The following is a 15433-nucleotide window of genomic DNA, read 5'->3' as shown; positions in this document are numbered from 1 at the left end:
GGGCTGATTCAGTTATCACACACACCCTTAATCCCAGCATCACACACTCTAGGTCCAGCCACCTCTGATAAAACCCCCACCTATCACTGCATGAGACTTTGGAGGGGGGCATCTAGACACAAGCCATCGTATCTGTGGAGGCCCTGCCTAGAGTTGGGAGCACATAAGATGGTGGCTGTGCCAGGCCAGGGTTGGCTCTTGGCTGCAGGGCCCAGGTAGCCCCTCCTACAGAACATGTAGCTCTAGGTAGTGACCATAATAGATACTTCCTGGGCACTTGTATCCTCCAAGGCTATCCAAAGCTTGTGACATGTGCTTGGGATTTACTGAGAGATTTATACCCTGAGCTGGGGCTTAGAATTAGTCTTTACAGTAGCCCTTATACTGGTCATCCCCTTTTATAGAGAAGGAGACTGCAGCCTAACAAAGGAGGGGAGGGCTTTTTGAGGCCAGAGTCTTTATTCTTTTTTTTTTTTTTTGGTACCAGGGATCGAACTCAGGTCCTTGTGCTTGCGCAGCAGGTGGCAAAACCACTGAGCTAAATCCCTGGCCAAGGCCAGAGTCTTTACATATCTTTGCCCACGTAATGTTCTCAACTGTATTAGTAAATAAGATGATTTGCCCTATTTTGAAGATGCTATGAAATTCATTGAATTAGCTCAAATCACTTAGTCCCCACCTCTCCCAAAGCCCCCAGATGTGGTTTCCAGGAAGGACACGAAAAAGGCTATAACTAAGGCAGTGTCAGGGAAGCTTCCTGGGAAGGTGGGCCTCTAGCTGGCTCTGAAATGATGAGCAGGCTGGAAGGATGCAGAGGGCATCTGGATTGGGTAGCATGGGCAGAGGCCCAAAGTGAGGATGCGCCACCATGTGGGGGTGGGTCAGAACTGGAATCAACAAGTCAGGGTTGAGTTGTGGAAGACAGGCATGTCTTTATTGTGTTGAGGGTAGGGAGTCACTGAAGGTATTTGAAAGAAAAGTGAGAATTCTAGCATGGGCTAGAGGGACAGCCAGGACTCTGCCAAGCCTGTGCCAGGTGCCTGGACTGTGTCCAGCTCGGTGACTCAATGCTGAGGAAATTGCTCCCCGGAGGGAAAAGACCCAGATGAATCACCGAGAGAGGTGGGGAGGCTGGGAGGCTGGGGGCTCTCTGAGTCACCCTCCAAAGGTTGGGGAGAGGGAGTTGTAGAGAGGGGCCTGCAGTGCACCGGGTAGGATTCGGGTCAGACCACAGGGAGGGCTGTCAGGCAAGTCATTCTGGGTTTGGGGCTCGTGGCAGTCCTGTGAGGGAGATGGAGAAACTGAGGCTCAGAAAGGTGGGGAGAGTGTCTGACTAAGGTCATGTAACAAGACGTTGGCGAAAGCCAGGTGAGACCTTCCAGTCCGGACAAGTCCCTTGCCACTGCCTCAGTCGTTTTCATGGCAACTGGACTGCAGCAGGCGGGGAGTTGACCGTACACCAACTCCTCTGCCATCCCCACCCACCTCTAGCCCTTCAGGCCGGGCAACTGAGGCCGGGATGCACAGCCGCGATGGGACACCAGAGGGCGCAGAAGCGTTACGGCTGCCGCAGGGGCCTGAGCAGAGGCCGCTCTGCGGAGAAATGCGCTCCGGACGCGTGGGTCCCATCGCGGAACTGCGGACTGCGTGACCCTGGGGCTTGCACCCTCTCCAGCCTCCCCGGACGCCGCCACAGCCCTGCCTGCCAGTCCTGAGGGCCCAGTGCTCCCATCCCGCACTTAGTATTGGTGCGCCCTTGTGTGTCCGTACGCACGTGTCTCCCTCACAGATTTGCCACTGCCCCAGGGCTCGTCCGCCTTGGAGAGACCTCTAAATTTCTCCCTGACTTCTCCGTCCTTCTCCCTCCATAGGAGGGAGCGGAGCAAGCCCGGAGCTCCTGTGCAGTGTCTGCAGCCCCTTCCGTCTTCATCCTCCCCCTCTCTCCACTGCGCTGATCTCGATCTCTGGCCTGACCCCAGGGCTCAAAGTGGAAGGGAGAGGATGTGGAGACAGGGCGCGGGCTCAGAGCTGCGACCCCTGCGCAATGGTGAAAGGAATGGCGTTGGGGGAAGGGAAGGGGAGCGGAGGTGAGAGCCGGCTCCCGGCGGGGTTCCCACAGTGCACTGGCTGGGAGATGTGGCGAGGGGAGGCAGACAGCAGGGATCTGGCGAGGGTCTGGTGGGATCCGGAGATCCGACGGCCGGGAGGTGCTGTCCGCGGCGCTGGAAAGTGGGCGGGGCCGGGGCGGGGCCGGGGCGGGCGGGGGCGGGGCCGGGCGGACACTCGGACGGGCGAAGCTGTCGCGGACGCGCTGACCGAGCTCCGCGGGCCGGGCCGGCGGCGGGAGGGCGGCTGCGAGCATGGTCTTGGTGCTGCACCACATCCTCATCGCTGTTGTCCAATTCCTCAGGCGGGGCCAGCAAGTCTTCCTCAAGCCGGACGAGCCTCCGCCACCGCCGCCGCCGCAGCCATGCGCCGACAACCTCCAGGTAGGGGGCCCCCGGTTTTGGGCACAGGGAGAACTGGGTGTCCCGAGACCGCCCAGCTGGGGACAGGTCGCCAGCTCCAAAGTCTACCTTCCCTGAACTCCCTGAACCCTCCTCAGGGAGGGGGGCCCCTCCCGAGTTCTGAAGCCCACTCTTGCGCTGGGACTGCAGCCTGTACCCTGAGGGAGCCCTTGAACCCCTAGCTCACAGTGCAAATGCCAGCCTCGACTCTGAATAACGTTCGGAGCAGGGACCTTGCTGTAAGCACTGAGCTCCCAATCCCGGGTGGACCCCCAGGCCACTCTTCGAGCTCTGTTCAAGGCTGGAATCCCCTCCCCCAGAGGAGTGGAGGACCCCTACACACACTTCTGAACCTCCACTGTACATACCGGTGCACCGAGACCACCTGAACCCCTAGCTTGCACGACCCCACCCCAGAGCTGGGGCCTCAGCCCAAGACCATGAACCTCCACAGGCTCAGCTGCACCCCCATCCAGATTCCCACTGAAACACCAGACCCCAGTCCTCCTTCCAGGCCATACCCCAGGTCAGAACCCCTCATCCCACCCAGGCTTCCCTCTCCCCCTCTGCAGGACTCCTGTGCCAGGTTCCTCCCCTCTCCCCTTTAGAGGGGACACTCTAGTCTTTTCCTGCTGACCTCCCCTTCCTTTCTCTGGACAAATGTGGTGCTCCCACTTTAGTTTCCAGGTCTCTCTCCAACTCTCCCCCCCCTCACTCTCTCTCTCTCTCTCTCTCTCTCTCTCTCTCTCTCTCTCTCTCTCCTTCTGCCTCTTTCTTGTGTTTGGTCTTTTGCCCAGCATACCCACCTCTCTTGGCCTGTTTGTCTCTCCAATTCCTCTGGGTCTCTATCTTTGTTCTAGGGTCTCTTTCTGGGATCATCTCTTCCCCTTATGTGTGCCTCTGCTTTGGGATGAGGAGGGCACAGGTTCAGAGGGCAGGACAGGGCCAGTGTCTCCAGGCCCTCCATCCCTCCCTGTGTTCTCTGGCATGAATGGCATGGTATGGGCTTGAATATGGAGTATGCTGCCCTTGGCTGGTACCTGGGAAACTGAGGCAGGTGGTGCCCACATGGTGGGGCATTGGCATTCATAACTTATTACCCCATTGTTCCTGCTTTCCTGGTCTTGACTGAGGCAGCTGGAGGTTTGGGGTGAGGGAGAGGAATAGATGGCAAGCTGAGGTCAGTCACCTGAGGGGAGAGCTGTCCAGGGCTGTGTGAGTCTGGAGTGTGTGTGTTTGTGTGTAGCTTGATCTGGGCTGGATGTGTTGGGTGTGCCGTGTGTGAAAATGTGTGTTGTGCCATTGATGATTATATCATGGTGAGTGTGGGGATTGTGCATTTATGTCATTGCATGCCATGTGTGGCTAGGGAGGCAGTGTTGTGGATGTGGAGTGGTAGCAGGGTGTGTGACTGTTGTGTATATGTGGCTGTGTGTGTCTGTTACTGCAGGATGGAGTTGTTGCAGGAGCAGTGTGCATGGGGGATCGTGTACGTGGTTGTGTATGTGTTGTGGCTGTTGTATGTAGCCAGGAAGACCTGTGGTGGGGACCTGATGAATTTTACTGGATGTTTTGTCAGAGAGGAGCTGGGAGGTGGTGATTGTGCTTCCGAGTATGTTTGTGGCCTAGTGATGGGTTAGAATCATTGTGATACATCCTGAGTTTGTTGCTTGGGGAATGTATTAGGACCTGTGTGCTGGTGTTTGAGTGTCATGTGTCTGTGTGGTGGTTGTGCAACTCTGGACAGGAAAGGGTGCAACCAGGGCTGAGGAGTCTGGCTGACCAACTGTGTGGGTAAGAGGAAGCTGTGTGCAGGCAGGGTTGTCTGCGCTGAGGGGCTTTGTGTGCCCACAAACATGCGATGTGCTAGGTGAGCACATTATCTATGCAGGGTGTGTCTGCATGTGTCTCTGTCTGGGTGGCGTGTGTGTTGAATTTAATTGGATGCATGTGCCTGTGATTGGGGAGGTGTGAGGTGTGTGAGATGCATGGTGGGAGATTGAGTGTGAGTGTGATGTGAAGTGTGGGTGTGTGAGGCTTGTGACTTTTCAGCGTGAGGTGTGGCTTCTGTGATCTTTTCTCCTCGTGAGCTGTTTGTGTATGTGATGAGGAGTGCGTCCAGGGAGCTGGGGGTGGCAAGCCATAGAACATGCTGGTGGGGATAAGGGAGTGTGTGCAGATAGTGTGTGGTGTGAGGAATGACGTATCTTATGTTTGGGGTGTGGGTGGGAAGACAGCAGGTACCCCGTAAGTGTTTGTGGAGTGACGCGTGTGTGCAGGGAGGGTGCCATCCTGTTCTTGCTTCCCTCCCAATAGGGTCCCTAGAGATGATGCCCTTGCCTGTCCCCCAGCAGGGCTGCCCCTACCCTTTGCCCTTTATCCTCCTCACTCTGACCAAAGCCTTTGTTCTGGGTTTCCTGCTGAGCAGGCGCTGGACAGGCGGGCGACAGACAATGTCGTAGTCCAGGAACATTTGTTCTTTGCTTCTTAGCCTGTTTTGTGTTTGGGCCAGGGTTTGGAGAGGGCAGGGAAGGGAGGCACGTGTCAGCAAGGTCACAGTGTGGTCACAGAGAAGGGAGGGTCCAGTGCAGGCAGTGAGGCTGGGCTTCGACTTGGCTAAGCCTACCAACCCCACACTCTTCATCCCAGGGTAGCCCAGGGCCTTTTCTTGCTCATATCTACTCAGGGGTGCTGAGCAGCCAAGTGCCCTCTTTTCTATGCTCCCTTCTCTTCTTCCCTTCTTTGTGTAGCTGTGGCCCCCAGGGAGGTTCACTGGGCTGGGAGACAACCAGGAAGATCTCAGTCTAGCTCTACTTTTCTTGACTCCCCATCTAATGGAGGGAAAATAGTCCCTGGCCTCACAGAGATCCTTTTCTGAAAGAGGAAACTTGGTCATACCTCTGGGACCCCATGGTCTGATGAGGAGATCCCAGGTAGTTGAGGATCCAGGCCACACCCTCCAGAGGAAGGTGGGAAATATGAGAAAACCCTCCTGGGCAGCCTCCCAACTGGTATTTGAGAGCATAAGTCCAATACTCCTTGGGATTGGAGGCACAGGGACAGGCAGAGTTGCTCAGGGCAAGGTGGTGGGGCCCATGGTTCAGTGTCACCTTCTGGAAGGTGAGCTGAGCCTTAAAGGGTGCTGGGGAATAATATAGCCTGGGGCTGAGAAAGATTCTGGCTAATGGGCAAAAGGGATCTTGATACCAAGTAGCACACTCTGAGTTTGGATGGCCATCCCAGAGCCACCATCCTGTTCAAGCTTTCATGTCACCTTTTCTCATCTACGGTCTTTGACCAGACCATCCATTGTCATCGTGATTATCGACATCATCATTACCATTAACATCATCATCATCACCATTACCACCACCACCACCACCACCACCACCACCACCACCACCACCACCATCATCATCATCATCATCATCATCATCATCATCATCATCACCATCTTTTAGGCAGTTCTTTCCAAGTTCTAAGGTCCTTTCACAAATGTCTCATTTAACTCATGCAATTGTCTAAAAGCATTTTGGAGCCCCCACTCTGCCAAACAGGCACAGTTCTAAGAACCCAGGTCATAGCTGTGACCAAATTGATTCTATGGAGCCCCCACCCTCTATGCACAGCCACACTGTCTGCCTGCACTCCAGGCCTAAGGCAGCTGGCCTCTTCCTCCCATGTTTCCCCCAGCCTAACCTTACCTGATTCTGTGGGGCTCTCATGTGTGCACCACTGGGGACTGGCTCCTGCCAGGTTGGCAGCTCTTAGAGGCTAAGCCTGGGTCTCCCTGTCCCCCTTGCTTGTGTGCTGAGTTGAGCTTGCCATAGGCCAGAGAGTCCTATCTGTCATTAGATGTCCATAATTGCTCTGTAGCACTGGCAGCCCAATGGCTACCATCTAGGGAAACTAAAGTCCAGTACAGGGCAGGAATTTAAGGCAGCATCCTCATCAGAACCTCCTTATGCCTGCATTCTGAGACCAAGAGAGGTCAGGTGACTGGTCCAGGTCTCACAGCAAGGTGCCAGGGGTGATGCCATTACCCGGCTGGCCTGGCCGCTAGGCTGGGCTCTGGCCCCAGCACCATGCTGCTCCCTGGCTGGCCTTCATGCTGCCTGTGGCGGGTAAATGATTATTAATGACCCCCCTGGCAAAGAGACAGGAAACGCTTCCCAGCCACAGCTGGGGAGCTGCTCCCTGCCAGCCCTAGCCATCCATAGTAGCCCTGACCATGGTGTCAGCACTGATGTTATCTCCATTTCGCCTCAGCCTTCTTTGCTCCTTCTGCTCATCTACCTCCCACCTCCCTGATCCCAACCTCCCAGGGAAAGGACAAGAATAGACAGAGCTTTCTTTTCCACATTCCTGCCCCTCGCCACTTTCTCTAGCCTGACTCATCTCTACTTTCTTCCTTACCCCAAACAAGCTGGAAGTAGCCTTTCTTCTCAGAAACCTTCCCTGGATGCATGGCCAGTCCCTCTGGGAGATGCTATCCTGGGCCCAGGAGGCAATGAGTCTTCCTCATTGCAGACCCTGTTCTCCCTCTGATGGCTTGCTCTGGTGGCCTAGGGCTGGACTGGGTACTTTCTGCAGCTTGTCCCCAACTGTTGATCAGTGGAGGATCCAGCCCAGCCCCGGTATTCATGCCTCCTCTGAGCATCCTGCCCTGCCTGTCCACATCACATGCCATTTAGTGTCAGACTTTCACAGGTGGGCATTAGTAAGCAATGGCTACGTGGGTAGGATGAGCAAGACTTTCTCCACAAGTCTGAGCAATACTACTTGGCCCTATGGCAAGTAGCTCAGTCCTAGGTCCCCAGGGCTGAGATGGGGAAGGAGCATAGATGAACGGCAATGGTGGAGATCAACTCAGGGTTCATGGTGGGACAGAGCTGGGGTCCCTAATTTAGCCCAGAGTGGGAGAGAAGGTTAAGAAGGGAAGCTTCTGGAAGAAACAAATCTGAGAGCTAAGGGATGAGCCAGGAGAAAGTTCTGGACAGAGAGGAGGGGAGAGAGTGACTCTGATGGTTTGTTGGTGGCCGAGCAAGCAGAGCTGCATTCCCTGGTTGCACAGTTCTGTGCACGGAACTGGACCCTGCACTGTGAGGCAGCTAAGTTGGTGGGATTCTGCATGGGGTAGGGGAAGAGTGAAGTACAGAGAGACAAGAGACGTGGCTGGTGAGGCTGGCACAGGCCAAATTGTGCAGGACTTAGGAGCCATATTAAGGACTTTGGACATTTTCCAAAGGGAACTGGCACTAAGGGAGAGATAAAAAGAAGAGATGTGATGCTCAGGCCTGTGTGTGAGGGAGCTCCCTGGGGCATAGGATGAGAATAAGGCTGGGGTCCAGACAGGAAAAGGGCTGAGGGGGGAGGGGAGGGGACTGAACAGGGAGAGGTAGAAGTGGGAGAGGGTCAGCTGCAGAGCTGAAGGTGAGGGGGGAGAAAGCCACTGCTTCGCTGCTTTGGGTGTCTGAGAATGAGGATGGAAGACTGTGTATAAGGGCAAAGACTGGGCCTGTCCCTAAAGGGACCCTGTCTCAGGAAGGCCTCCCAGGAGGTCATGAGCGTTGAGGCTAAACAGAGACCCAGAGAGCTGGACCCTGCTCTGGGCTATGTCTTCACCTATATACCATGGCGAACTCAACATCTGCCCTGGGCCAAGAATGTTCTGAAATAAAAAGTTGAAACAATCTGTGAAATGTAATACTTAATAAAATTCAAATCTAAAAATGTAGGAGAACATTCCAAAATGAGGAGAAATGTAAATTTGTGAAAATGCTAAACATACGCGATCCTTCTAATGTAAATTGTCAGTCTCAGCTGCTTCCCTGGACTTTGGAACCAGCTCTATTGGAGCCACTGCCTCTGATGTGGTGGCCCTGGGGGCTGAGGCCTTCCTTCCTGTTCAGCTCCTTGGAGAGGAGCTGTCAGGGCCCCTCCTCTGAGGAGCCTGCCCTCCCCCTCCAGCTGGTGGCTTCAGTGGGCAGGCATTTGCTTGAGGGAATTGGTCCTGGGCACCCCCATCCACGGTTGCCTCTATTTGGGGGCACCAAGGACAGGGTGGGGAAAGCAGGATGAGGGAGGGCAGGAGAGGAGAGGAGGGAGAGGGAAGCTTGGGAGCTGAAAGGGGAAGTAAGCAAGCTGAGGAGCAGCATCACCCCTATACAAACACCAGAATTTCAGAATTTGAAAGTTGCTCATTTCCTGGAACGCAGGCATTCTGAGGTCTGATCTTGCAATCTCCAGGTTGAGCACTGCTGGCTCCTTACTCTCCTGTAATCTTACACAAGACCATATTCTGAGCTGTATTTTCTTACTTGAAAAAGGAGGAATCAGGAGTCAATATCTCCAAGGGCCATGCAAGCTCTATCTTGAGCGATGTGTGATTTGAGAATCTGGGCTTGATGGTTTGGGGCTCTCACTGGGACAATGCTAGCCTTCCACAACTCTCAGCTTCAAACTAGGACTGGGTGGGTGTGTGGTTGCAGTTCCAACATTCTGTGACTTTAAGATGCTGAGACTCTGAGAGCTGAAGATGCGGACATTCTGTGCAGCACCCAGGATTCTAGGATTTGATGATTTGATGATTCAGTGATTCTAAATGGGGCTGCTGGGAAGAGCTGCAGCCACCTGCCTTGTTAATGTCAATGTTCAGCTATTAAGAACATAACAAGAAGCAATGGAGACAGATAGCTTGGGATGGTGGGTGCCCCCAGGCCCACCCACCCCAGTGAGGGAGGGAAGGAAGGAGAGGCGCACTGATTTTAGAGGAGACTGAAGACCCATAAGACCCTTTCAACACTCTCCTGCCACAACAGAACTGGTGCATGTGTATGCAAAAGATATCCTTAAGCTTGCAGGTTTGGGGATTCGCTCTCTTCACCCCCCACCTCATTTCCCAATCACTTCAGACTTTGGCAGAGAGGAGCACCTTTCCTCCTGGCCCCCAAAGTCTCTGGCCAGAAGTGTGGACAGTAAAGGAAGGAGAGCTCTATTTGCCCCCCTTCCTGGGCAGCCCAGCCTGAGGGGAAAACAGGACATGAGCACTTCCTGAACACAGGCATGGAGATGCATGAACGCCTGCCTGAGAGGGCCCAGCACCATGAGCTCAGACAGGGACAGAGGCCAGAATGGGCAGAGAATCCTGTGAGCACCCCTTCATACAGGCTGAGGCGGGAAGACTCTGCTCTTTCCCTGAGAGTCAGGGGGCCTGAGGAGCTGATGGGGCCTCGCCTGTGTCACAAAGCCCTCAGCCCCAGCCTACCACAAGGCCAGTCCAGCTGTCCAGTATCTCTCTTGCCCCAGCACCCAGGCCAGAGTTGGGGAGGGACAGGGGTTCCAGGGGAGGATCCTGGCTTTCTAGATCCTTCTCAGTTGTGCCCTTAGAAGCCCAGCATGGATGCACACATCTGAGAGCTTCTGCAGCCTGTGAGGTCACATATCCTGGCTAGTCCAGGACACTGCACAGCAGGACCTGGAACAGGACTTTCTGATTCTCCAGGTGCCCCTTATTGCCCCAGCCTACCCATTTCTCCGGGACACCTGGGGAGCAGGAGTGGAGGCAGGGTGCTCCCCACCTGCCCAGCCTGCATGATGGGCTCTCCTCTCTCCACTCTGCTCCAGAGTCCTCCTGCTGTCCCACCCCTCCCTCTCAACTCTGCCTGGCCCTGGGCTCTCTCCCAATCCCTGGGCATCTCTATTTCTGGCTCTTTTGGAGTATAAGTCTCTCTTGAAAATAGTTAGACTTGGAAGGACCCTAACAGGTCACCAAGTCCAAACCTTTTCTTTGGGTGAGAAAACTTATTCAGAGAGGGGAAAGTCCTGGCCAGTCAAACAGTAGCCTGTAGCAGAGCTTAATGCTGTGCCTCTTCCACCCCTGGATCATGATGTCCAGGGTTTGAGAACTGACTGGGAGGACCAGTACGGGGCTGAGCACACAAGCACTTCCTGAAGCATGTGGGGCTCTTTCCCAAGCCCTTCCTCCCAGCCCTGAGCTACTGTCTCTTACTCTTCTTCACCCAGACCCCTCTCTTCTCTACCATCCCCACTGCCTGGCTGACCCCTACCTTGGGCAGACCCTGCTTTTGGGATTGAGAGCAGAGCTCAAGGCTCTTGGCTGTAGTGCACACATGTACACAGACGCACAGATACATGCAGGTATGTCCTGAGTATACACCAGTTCTGGGTGAAATCCTAATCCCACAGTTTGGAGGCTACTGTGGAACCTAGCATCCTCCCTTTCCTGTGAGTCTCCCACACCTCCCCCAGGAATCCCCTCAGGACTGCCACCGGCCTTCTCCGTCCCACTAGCTTCTTTGTGACATCTGAGCTCTATGAGCCTTGGTTCTTCCTTTGTGACCCTGAGGGCAGGTCTTTCTCCCTGTCAGTCCTTGAGCCCCCCTTCAGTGTCTTTATGAGGGTTCAGCTTTCTGGGCCAGGGTGGGGAGAGCTTTGAGGTCCCCAGAGGACAGCAGGACAATAGTGAGGCGGTGACAGATGAAACGTTGCATTTTCCCCAAAGCAGGCTCCACCTACCCCATCTCCCTGCCTGGTGTCTTGGGCACAGGTGAGTGGGCCACTTAGGCTCCTAGTCTGACCCCTTTGACCATGGGGCAGAGGTCAGAGAACCAGAAGCCCTGATCCCCTCCCCCCATCAGTTCTCTAACTGTACACCATTGGAGCCCAGGGCACCAGAGCACCAGCTGCAAACTGGCATCAGTGCAGATTCCCAGGGCATCTAGGGCTGGGTGTGAACTGAGCTTTGTGGCTGCAGTAGGGGGAGAGGGGTGGGAGAGTGGTCCACCCTGAGGCTGGGTCGGGGTAGTGGAGCAGACCCCACCTCCTATTAAGGGGAACCAGGAAGGGGCAGGCAGGAGCCTAGTGGCCCTGGGCAATGCTGTGTCCGTCCAGGAGTGGTCAAAGGCCTGGGAGCAGCTGGAGAATCAAGTGCAACCAGCACTGCCTCCTCTCTGGGGCTGGGAGGAAGGGGCTGCTGGGAAGCACAATCCATAGACATCAGGAAGAGAAGGCTCACGCCTTGTGGACAAAAGGAGTCAGGCGCTTAGCTCAGACCTCGTCATTTCCTCTGCCGGACATAGCAGGGTTAGTGGGGTCATCACACAGAGGGAAGCAATGGGCCGGAGCCAGTGCACGTCAGGCCCTGCAGCAATCAGGCACATGGGTGACCCCGTCACACCCTAGGGGACAGTCAGCCCCCTGTGGAGGTCCAGCCACACTACCATGGCCACCCCAGCAGATGACCACTCCTAGATCATCACCCCACACTGTCAACCTGGGCAACAGTCAGACCCAGTAGCAGACACAGTTAAGCAGGGAGAGCTGGCAAGACACAGGGATGTGTGAAACAACCAGACACTCTGCCACAGACACTCCAAAGCAGCCACACACCAGGTGCAGTACTGTCACCTCTCGGGTCACCCAAAGAGCCAGGGAGTCCAGCAGGTGAGCAGGTGTTCAGTGCCTGGGTGAGAAGAGGGTGACAGCAGGCAGAAAACCCAGAAGCCCCCTCCTCATGCCAGAGCGCCCGAGGCTGTTTATTTCCTAGCAGGGATGGGTGTCTCATTCCCCTCCTGCTCCCTGTCCCCACCACATGCTTCCGAAGCTGCCAAATCAAATCAGCCCCTGCACTCGCGCCAGGCTGGCATGGCAGCCAGCAGCTGATGGGAACGAAGCCAGGCTCAGAATATCCCACCGCCTGCCTGCTGCTTGGGCACGTTGGGGGTGGGGTGGGGAGGGGCAGGAGCCCATAGCCTGCCCTAGGGCCGTGCCTGTGAAAGAAGCTGGGCTTTCTGGAACTGGCCGGGGTGGTGGGCTTCTGGAGAACAAGGGAGCAGGTCTCAGTGTCTGCAAGGCCCTACAGCAGTGTCTCCGCTGCCTGCATTCGAGGAGCTATGGAGGAGTTGCTGGTGGGCAGTGGGTGGGAGGTGTAGTTGGGGCCGGGGGGGACTCAGTGCCAGGGTGGGGTGGGGGCTAGCACATGAAATCACATTTACCAGGGATTAGCAGCATCCCTGGTCTGGGAGACCCCTTGATTATGAGCAAAGTGAGCAAAGCCCCAGCCCACTGTGGAGGCTCAATGGCTATGCCAGGTGGACATTACAGATCCTGTTTTATAGATAGGGAAACTGAGGCTTAGAGAGGGTTGGTGGAGTTTCCTGGAGAGAAGCAGAAGTGGAGGGGGCTTCACAAGGTAAAGATTCCAGCTTTCCCTTCCTTAGGAGTGCTAGGCAGAAAGAAAGGACGTGGCTCTGTAGAACACTACAGAGCCAGGGGAAGAAGCAGAGAGCAAGAAGGGAGCTGGGGAGAGAGCAGGGTGCAACCAGGCAAGGCTCCCTGGGGGAGGAGCCTACTGTGGGCTTGCTGGGGACTGCCAGGAGGGCACCCTGGGGAGAAGGGGAGAAGGCCTGGCAGGACTCAGCCCCCGGCCTTCTTGTCTCTGCAGCCAGCCAGGACCCCCTTGCACAGAAGCCAGAGCCCCTGGGGAGTAGAGACGACCGACTGGAGGTGAGAGCTCATCGGAGGGAGGAGTGGGTGGGCTTGGGGGGTGGGGGCGCAGGCTGGAGGTCAGTCTGAGGGCTGCCTTCAACCCTGGGAGGACTGGGAGGCTGGAGCCGAATCCCAGCCCCGCCCCCTCCAGCCTAGGGTTACCCCACGCCAAGACCATCTCCCCCCACTGCACAGCCTTGGGTTCCCTGTCCCTGAGGAGGCCTCCTGTGGCCAACTCACCTGGGAGTCATTTCAGACTCCTTTTTCATCCTCCTCACCCCCACTGACAACTCCCTGTCGATTCCCTGCTCTGAGAACTTCCTGAGTTCTTGTCCTGTCTCCAGTCCTGCTGCTGCCTGAGTCCTGCACCCCTCAGCTCCCTCAACATTCCCTGGCTGCTTGCTCTCAGTTGCTCCCATCCTCCATGAAGCTGCCAGAAGCCTCTTTCTAATACACAGACCTGAACTTGTCATTCTCCTGCTCAAAATTTCTCCATGTTCCCATCCCCTGGCCCCTTCTAATGTCCCAGCTGGGACATAGTGCCCCTTCATCCACACCTGGCTCTCTAAAACTGTGCCCACTAGCCTCTACCCCTTCCCAGCTGCCTAAGTTCTTCTGGACTCTGCTCTAGCCTCCCTCCTCTGGGATGTCCTCCCGCCCTCCATCACCTCCAGACCCAGCTGGCTCACACTCCCTCCTCTGAGCTCTCCCACCTGGCAGTTGGATGCTGGGGCATCCTGCTGCTTGTCACCCACTGTTTGTGCCACAGCACCCTGTTTTCTCCACCATGTGACTGCATGTCTGTCTAGCTAGCTCATCCTCTCTGCCCTGTATGCCCCTCAACCATGGGGACTTGCCCTTTTCATACCTGAGTCCCCACTGCCCTGGATGGATGCCTGATGTAGGCCTGGCCAGTGCATTTCTGTTCATAGAAGGGGTGAAGCCCCAGCCCTCAGCCATGCCTTTGGGGTTCCTTGACGAAATCTGTGTTCAATGAGGAAGCAAAATGGCATGCACTTGCATGCATAAGCACATGTGTATGGTGTGTGTGAATTGGCCCATGAGTCAAGCTCATGGACCCAGCCAGCAGAGAGGAGAATGCTGGCTGGGCCAGGCTTTTTAGCCACAATCCCTTGTTTGGTTCTCACCTTACATTTGGGGAAGCTGTGGTCTAGAGGGTGTGCTGTGAGTGAATCAGGGCAGAATGGAGTCCAGATGCCTCCCTCATTCCCTGCCTTTGTGTAAGGTGGGAAGGAGGCAGGGCTCAGGAGGTCCCTCCCAGTAGGACCAGGCCCTGTTGCTGGGAGCTGGCCAAGGGAGGGGGAGGGTAGGGCCTGGAGAGTCATTATTAATTTCTTTATTGCCAATGGCTTTCCCCATGGGGTGGGAGCTCCCCCCAGAGCCGGGACAGATGGTGTTCCTGGGAGCCCGCAGTGTCTCAGCAGCCTCAGCCACCTGCCAGAAAAGACTGGATTTGTCACCCACCCAGGAAGCCATGAGGGGAGGGGGATTTGGAGAAGCCGAGGCCCTCCTGGGTAGCAGGGACTGGGCCCAGAGGGGAAGAAGCCGGCTCCAGGGTTCTTGTTTATGCCTCTGTGTACAGACCCTTGTCCTTGGCCATTGGTCCTGCTCTCTCCAAGTTCAAGCTCTATTCCTTTGCCACTCCACCAACCTCATCCTCTCCACAAGGCCTTCCTGGGTCAGCCCCTTTGTGCCCATCCCTGTGTCCTTTCTCAGCTTTTCTTTTGCCTGGGTTCTCAGGCCATGAGCACCTCAGCTCTGGGCTCTGTCCTGTCCCAAACCCCATGCCCATTCCAAAGCTGGTTGGTTGTCTGTCTGGGCGGAGCCTGCTCTGTTTCTGGGTCTGTCAGCACCCTCACCCTGAATTCCCTGCCCACGCTCAGCCCTGCTGGGGAAGAGAAGGGGTGCCCTTGGGGGCTCCCCAATCCCTCTCCCTCTTTCTTCTACTGAGGACTCTGGTCACATGGAGGCTGGAGAGACAAATTGCCTCACAGAATGGATGAACCATGGGTCAGGTAAGCATGGATTAAAGTCCCAGCTTTCCCATTTCCCAGGAGTATGACCTTGGTCCAGTTGCTTAGCTAGACTAAATATCAGTCTCATCATCTGCAAGCAGGATAAGGTACTCCATCGTTACAGAGCAGAATCACCATTGTTGGGCATTAGCACACAGAGAAGTTGGGAGAAGTTACAAAGATGAGTGTGGGTGCCTGGCCCACAGCAGGTCCTTTGAGAGCTGCCCCTTCTTGTACCCCTCCAGGATTCAATCCTTGGTGCCAGGACTGGGATGGACCTCCATGAGACAGGGCATGCTTGTGGGGTTGGCCAAGGCTAGTGGAAGTTCTATGGGCATGGCCTGTTCCCCTGGCATTGCTAGGTGGCAGCCAGGGGCACAG

The 15433-nt window shown here is 55.7% G+C and overlaps 1 protein-coding gene and 1 long non-coding RNA gene across 11 annotated transcripts in view; one reads left to right on the top strand and one right to left on the bottom strand.

Moving 5' to 3' along the window:
* The window catches only part of Pde2a (phosphodiesterase 2A), a 92002-nt gene that overhangs the window by 27001 nt on the left and 49568 nt on the right, over window positions 1–15433 (top strand). For 2 of the 10 annotated variants that reach the window (XM_021243220.2, XM_087211886.1), the window contains exons 2-3: window positions 2411–2489; window positions 12973–13034. In XM_021243220.2, the coding sequence (XP_021098879.2) occupies window positions 2471–2489; window positions 12973–13034 (81 nt within the window). In that variant the 5' untranslated portion in view covers window positions 2411–2470. Of the gene's footprint in view, window positions 1–1986; window positions 2088–2297; window positions 2490–10991; window positions 11077–12105; window positions 12437–12972; window positions 13035–15433 lie in introns of those variants that run through there. The other 8 variants (XM_021243218.2, XM_087211883.1, XM_087211882.1 and 5 more) reach the window with 5 other exon arrangements.
* LOC110345559 (uncharacterized) lies at window positions 1126–5009 on the bottom strand. Its single transcript, XR_002388962.2, has 3 exons — window positions 4874–5009; window positions 3314–3410; window positions 1126–1281 (listed from the first exon to the last, which is right to left on the bottom strand). It is a non-coding gene; the product is annotated as an uncharacterized LOC110345559 (long non-coding RNA).

This window comes from Heterocephalus glaber, unplaced genomic scaffold (genome assembly GCF_053883595.1).
Source record: "Heterocephalus glaber isolate CG9 unplaced genomic scaffold, H.glaber_assembly_v1.0 deba00001428, whole genome shotgun sequence".
NCBI classification, from domain to species: domain Eukaryota; kingdom Metazoa; phylum Chordata; class Mammalia; order Rodentia; family Bathyergidae; genus Heterocephalus; species Heterocephalus glaber.
The sequence above is the reverse complement of the archived record's forward strand: the minus strand, read 5'-3'. Positions and strand labels throughout refer to the sequence as shown.